The 6,741-nt window shown below is 38.3% G+C and overlaps 1 protein-coding gene across 1 annotated transcript; it reads right to left on the bottom strand.

The window, feature by feature from the left end:
* Positions 1–1,287: 1,287 nt before the first annotated feature.
* Positions 1,288–6,676, bottom strand: LOC148370729 (calaxin-like). Its single transcript, XM_088328465.1, has 7 exons — positions 6,449–6,676; positions 6,250–6,381; positions 4,784–4,936; positions 3,523–3,627; positions 3,302–3,450; positions 3,134–3,238; positions 1,288–1,414 (listed from the first exon to the last, which is right to left on the bottom strand). The coding sequence occupies exons 2-7, from the start codon at positions 6,305–6,307 to the stop codon at positions 1,361–1,363; spliced, it is 624 nt and encodes a 207-aa protein (XP_088184591.1). The 5' UTR covers positions 6,308–6,381; positions 6,449–6,676; the 3' UTR covers positions 1,288–1,360.
* Between the last annotated feature and the right edge of the window lie 65 nt (positions 6,677–6,741).

Consider the following 6,741-nt stretch of genomic DNA (forward strand, 5'->3'; position numbering starts at 1 on the left):
TATGTGAATTCTTGTCGAATGATAATACCTTTATTTTTTCAAAACGAATACAAATAGTTTTTTTTTTTAAATGCATTCCTTTTGAAGTTTGGCAAAGTTCTTCTGTAAACTAAATCGAACGCTTGGACGATTTCATTTTGGGGGGGTTCAATTGAATCATTTCGTAAAAGAAAAAAGTACAACATAAAATGCGATTAACGCATCTACATTGCCAAAGATGTTAAACGTTAAATATTTAAAACCCCGTTTGACAAAATAGAAAGTGCAGTTGTGTTGCCTTTCAAAGTAAAACAAACCTTGGTAAACTTGCATCGTATACGCTCTTCAGTTGTACTCGTTTCATAAAGAGCTCCCTTTCAAGAAATTTCATCAAATAATGGCAGCTTTTTGTAAGACATTAAAAACAGAATCGCCTAAAGCGCCAATGGTGATTTTTTTTTAAACTAAGTTTTTATTTTGAAGTTTTAACAAATTGGTTTCGTAAACTGTCGGTTTTATTAAAAAGTCAAGTCATGTTTATTTGCATAGCCCTTAATAACAAAGAGTCTCAAAGGGCTGCACAGATCAAAAACTATTGCAAACCACAGACTATTATGGGGTTTTGGGGTTTTTAAGGGTTATTTGTTCTATCTTCTTTATTCATTATCCATTATCAGTCAGTTCATAGTACGCTACAAAGCCTAGGAGCCGGGACTCTTACTCTCAGCCAAAAGGCCAAGCTAAGGTCCTAGCCTTAAAGCCTTGCTGCGATCATTGCGAATGCACCGGCCAGAAATTTCTGGCCGTGAAGCAGATGCCGTTGGGCAACCACGGCCAGAAATTTCTGGCCGTGAAGCAGATGCGGCGTCATATTCCAAACATTAGACTGTTATGGTGACACCATCCCCTCATCTAAAACCTACATGAGGGCAAATAGATACACATATTATCAACATATAATATAGGTTATTCATATGCTATAGAGTAGAAGTGTGTTTTAAGCTTAGATTTAAACATTTCCACTGAAGTTGCAGAGCGAATCTCAGGGGGAAGAGCATTCCACAACACTGGGGCCCTGATGGAGAACGCTCTAAAACCTGCGGATCTCTTCTCGGCCCTTGGGATCACTAGTAGACCAGCGTTTTCAGAGCGAAGGCTCCGGACCGGAACATAGGGGGAAATTAAATCCGAGAGATATGGAAAAAAAACAAAAAAACAAATACCGATTCATTTCAGAATATTTCCTAATACAATTACAACAAGCATTACTATGTTGCAACATAAGCAAAAAAAAAAAAAAAGTAAAAATTTAAAAACCCGAAACCATGTTTATTTTAATTGAGTCAAAAGCACACATATTTGTAAATAATGTCATTGAAATTCATCTTCGGTCCAGTTTTTTATTGAACACGCGCTGCTCGAACATCTCAATCCTCTGTGGAAAAAAAACAAAATGAATGAAGTATTCAGTGTGCAATATACCGTATTTTTCAGACTAAAGGGCGCCCCTGAAAACCCCAAATTGGTCCGAAATTTTAAAGTGTCTTTTTGCGCCTTATATACCGCAAAATACTATTCAACACTTGAAAACACAACATTAAAATTTAAGCAATTTTAAGGACAAAACACGATTTTATCTCAACATCTCACTATTTTTATCCATGGTGCCAAACAAATGTTAGCGAATGGAGAAAACTCAGATTTCGGCCTGAAAAATATGAATAAACGCAAACTCACATTTATCATCAGATACACCAAAGAGTTGTTTCCCCTGTTGTGCTTTTTTGCATGTATTCTAGGATGACTTCCTGTTTTCTCCATTCTTTAACATTTGTTTCTGGCACTGTGAGTTAAGTAAAATTTTTTTGTCTAGCCCTTAGTTACAAAAAGTCTCAAAGGGCTGTACAGACCACTATTACAACATCCTAAATTAACAAAGAAGAGAAAAAATAAAGTAAAGAATAGAAGAAAAATGAAGAAAAAATATGATGATGGAGAAGAAAGAAGAAAAAGGAAGATGGAGAAAGTAAATCAATAAAAAGGAAGAATAAAGCAGAGGAAGACAAAAGTAGAAAGACCAAAAAAGTCAGGCAGGAGTAAAAAACAAGAAAAAACAAGACGGAAAGTGGAAAAAGGAGGACAAGTAACGGGAAAAATAAGAAGAAATTGGAAATAAAGGTGGAATACAAAATATGAAATGATCTGCATTTATAGAGCACTTTTCAAGTCAATGACTTCCCAAAGCGCTTTACAATGTGCTCCACATTTCCCAATAGCGGCCTTGCAACCATGTAAGGCGCTAACCTGCTTATTGGGGGTATTAGGGGTTCAGTGTCTTACCCAAGGACACTTCGACATGTAACACGGACAAGCCGGGATTCGAACTGGGATCCCAAGACGAGCGCTCTACCTCCTAAGCTACTGCCGTCCCACAAATAAAAAAATGAAAGAAATTGAAAAAAGGAAGAAAGGAAGAGAATGAAGAAAATAGAGGAATTCCTGAGAAGGACAAAGAAAGGAATGAAAAGGAAAGAAGAAAAAGGAGAAAGTAGAATAAAGAAAGAAATAGTAGTCACAAGAAAGAAAGTGGAAAAATTGAGACAAAGAAAGAAAATAGAACAAGCAATGGAAAAAAGAAAAAAGGGAGAAGAAAAATACAAGCAGAAGAATAAATTGGAAAAAAAGAAAAAAGAAGAGAGGGACAAAGAATAATAATTTAGGGGAAGGAAGAAAGGAATGAAAAGAAAGGAAGAAGAAAAGGGAGAAATTAAGATAAAAAAGGAAAGGGAAAAAGAAAATAAAGGAGGGAGGAAAAGAAATGAGTAACAACTGGGGTAATGAGATAAACCCAAATCTGTATCACTAGTGGTCAGGCTCTGACCCTCTCACCGCCGCAACCCAGGTTCTTTTCCTATTGCATACCATGTTTTGCGATTTCGGTCACTGACGGTTTGCACTAGTAAAAACCATAATCATAGGCAACTGGTATACACAAATTCATAGGGTAGCTCTTACTATAGTTTTAATTCCATGCCTTATGGTCTGGTCCGCCTTATAAATAAAAATTAATGGCAAAAGGGAATTTTGTGGGGTGCGCCTTATAATCCAGTGCGTCTTATAGTGCAAAAAAATACAATCATTAGCGTCCAGTTACCGTGGCGTTAGGCAAACACGTCCCGAACGCTTCTAGCACAATGTTGAGTTCCTTCACCGATTTCATGTAGTCTTCGAAAGACAATCTGTCGTCGTTGTCGTGGTCCTGAAAATGTAAAATATAAATGTATCATGGAAAAGAAGCTAGGTGGCACTAATGATGTCTCACCATCCTTTTGAGCGTGATCTCCACCAGGTCTTTGATGCTGTCGAAGGGGTCCTCCTCACCGTGGATTCGAAGGCAGTTCCTCACCATCAGGAGAATCTCCTCCCGGGTGATGTACTCGTCTCCGCTCAGGTCGTACACTTGAAAACAGTCTGCGGGGGGGAAGAGAGTATACCCCGAAACATTTAGTTTCACGCTTTGGACCCCCAAAATTTGCTGCTGACATTTGATTTTCTCATCCAAAGTGCCGCGGAGGAAGACGCAAAGGCCCTCCACCCACTCCTTGGAGTTGACGAAGCTGTCGTTGTCCTTGTCGAAAGTCCTGAAAACTGGAAAAAGGGTTAGAATGTCCCAACTGGGCTGAGAAAGACAAAAGAAATGGTACAGTAGACCCCCGGGATACAACATGTATCTATTTTGAGGTAGCAGACCGCAAAAGATATATTGCTGTATAGCGGGGGGATACAAACCCAGGCTAATAGTACATGGGTCAGTCCTGTTATTCGGTGTCATTTGAATCCCAGTGACATAAAATTGTATATTTTGTGTAAAAATGGGCTGATACTAGAAGGTTTTCTTGTACTGTATGCTCAACTGCCCTCTACCATAGGACACAGTATGCAGGATGGATTAATTTCTAATAAATGACTCTGATTGTAATACAAGTACACTAAAATGCTATGTCCCCCAGTTCTACTTATGTGAGAAAAATTGACAGTTTTTTCATCATTTCTGTGTTGCCACAATGATAATATTCCTCACTTGTATCAATTTCAGTTATTAATGCATTTTTCATGTTTAGACACTCTAAAATGGTCCGTCCCAGGTGAACTGTCCCTCCCGTTACGCTGATAAGTTTGGTAGAAAACATCTACTGGCTATCATTTTAATCACATGACAATAGTTTTTCAAGGGAAAACCTACAAGGAGAACAGTAAGTAACACTCTTTAATCAACCTATTTTCAACGCTTTATTGGGGTTTACTAATGAGGAAAGGCAAAACACGTCCACCCAGTTATGAGTAGTTATAGTGGAAACTAATATACTTTTGTAATTAGCTTCTTTTTAATCACATTAGTAGTAATGGCTGACGTAAGCTACTATGTACTGTAAGTAGGGACACATTTAGCCTATGTCATGTGTGAAGTAATAAATAAAAAATAGTAACAGAATTATATCGTTAGCTGGACCAATACTTTTCTCCTATAATGTGAAAGTCCCTTTTTCTGCCGTAATGTTGAAAACATTGAGAATTTACATATTTTGAGTGACTTTTACCACACTGAAAAGGGACCGAACTGTAAGAATGACCCATATGGTGGTACTTATGAGGAATATATGTGCACTGGATTAAATAGGTTTGTATATAATTGTGGAAACATGACAGTTTATTTACTTTCGGTGTTGCATGACTTGAGCTGGTACTGTAGAGTAGCAGGTGGATGCAGTGGAAACATCGAAACATATACAGTATCTCCGTTTACCTCTTTCCATGACGGTGTTGTTTGTGAGGCCGAACTCATTTGTCAGCACACTTCGGAACTTCCTTTCGTCCAAGCTGCTCTTTCCGGTGTTTGTCGTTTGTCCCAGGATGGAGTAAAACTCCACGATGAGGCACTCGATCTCGGTTTGAGTAACTGTCGGGAAAGTAAATGGAGAATCGTAAATATGAGAAAAACAACTATAACACATTGAAAACTTTACGGACTTGTGTTGGTGATTTTTATGCCTCTTGCTGGCATTAGTGTTTCATATTTGACATGTTTCAGACCAAAATGACCAAACAGGACTGTTGTAATTTTGTAATTGAATGTCCAAATATGTTTTTGACTGTATATTGGACAAAATTGGAAAGTGTCCGTGCAAAACATAGATTGTACGGGTGCCAGTAGATGTCATTCGTGTTTTTTTAACCTAAAACAATTCAATGCCACATTTTGCTGTATATTCATGCTATTTCAAGTCATTTGAAGTTATTTGGCTGACCTGCATTCGCTCCCGTGTCAGTTTAAGAAGTGATTTTTATGGTTCTGTTGGTACAGTAGTCTACAGAATTGTGCATTGACTTGTCCCCTCATCATATCTTTCAGATTTATTATCCTCTTATGATCCTCTGTTCTACTAGTGATCCCAAGAGCCAAGAAGAGATCTGCAGGTTTAAACAGTCTTCATTCGAGCCCCAGTGCTGTGGAACGCTCTTCCCCCTGAAATTTGATCAGCAACCTCAGTGGAACTGTTTAAATCCGAGTTTAAAACACACTTACATGTAATGATTGATCTATAGATCATGTCAATTATATTTGTGTATTGTTTGTTGATGCCATTGCAACATCCATTGCAGCCTGGTCATCCTTGAAGGGGATCACCTCATCTGCGGCCCCTTTTCGAAGTTTCTTAATTTCCCCATGCTGAGGTTTTGAATTTTCCCTTGCCCTCATGTAGGTTTTAGATCAGGGAATGGTGTAAGTATAGTCTGTAGTACAGCCCTTTAATATTTTTGTTATTAAGGGCTATACAAATAAACATGACCTGACCTATAAACCTGACTGATTTACATAAAGCTGCCTTTTCCACCACTAAATGGCATTCGTGTGTCATGTTTGATTTTTTTTTCTTAGCAAAATTAGAACACGATTCACAATTGTAATTTTTTGTTATTGAATATTTAGACGATTTTTAACACAAGCTGAAATACGTGTAAAAGGTAGCTCCGTAGGTCTCAATGTCATTAAATGCTTCTTAACTTAAAACTAACGAAATGCCACATATTGCTGCATATTCACGCACATATGTTCATTTATTTAAAGTTAAAGAGATCATATAAAACAATGAAAGTTATTTGAAACCTTACTGACTTGTGTTATTTTTTGGCCACTAGACAGTACTTGTGTTTCACGTTTGACTCACCAAATTGAGGGGAAATTGGTATTTAGGAGACAAGGAAACTCACAGCGGTCTATTTGTTTGGACAAGGTCTTGGCAAGGTTTTGGATCAGCCTCTTGGACATGTTTGTCCCGACTTTTGTCCTCAAAGTGGACGGCCCGGGGCCGGAAGTTGACGCAGGGTCACCTTAGCAAGCACCTGGCAGACAAGCTGAACAATTTAACGTAAATTCAAAAAATGAATTAAAAAAGGTTCTCCACTTTACCTGACCAGGTAACGACATCATTTAAATGCAGATCCCGTGGAGATTCAACAGGTCTGCAGGGCAAGAGGGAAGCCTCGTTGCCAGGGTAACAAAGGGGGAAGGCGGGGATATGCGAGAATAGGAGAGAACTCCATGTAGCGGAGCATGAAAAATAACAAATTTCGTTTTTTAATGCGTCTTCTGCTATCAGTTTTAGCAGGGTTTTGAAGGAGAGCGCCATTGTCCTCTGCATTAGGGCTTTGGTGACGTCATCAGACACGTCAAACAAGTTGCGACTTTCGTTTTTGGAATAT

Source organism: Urocampus carinirostris, chromosome 2, assembly GCF_059441175.1.
Source record: "Urocampus carinirostris isolate Australia breed hairy pipefish chromosome 2, RoL_Ucar_1.0, whole genome shotgun sequence".
Classification (NCBI taxonomy): Eukaryota; Metazoa; Chordata; class Actinopteri; order Syngnathiformes; family Syngnathidae; genus Urocampus; species Urocampus carinirostris.

What these genes read in the sequence shown, in the direction of transcription:
- LOC148370729 (XM_088328465.1), bottom strand. Translation starts at nt 6,307, where the DNA reads ATGTCCAAGAGGCTGATCCAAAACCTTGCCAAGACCTTGTCCAAACAA. An exon ending in AGATCACGCTCAAAAGGATG is followed by an intron (nt 3,239 to 3,301) that starts GTGAGACATCAT and finishes TTACATTTTCAG; the next exon opens with GACCACGACAACGACGACAG. An exon ending in CGTGTTTGCCTAACGCCACG is followed by an intron (nt 1,415 to 3,133) that starts GTAACTGGACGC and finishes TTTTTTCCACAG; the next exon opens with AGGATTGAGATGTTCGAGCA.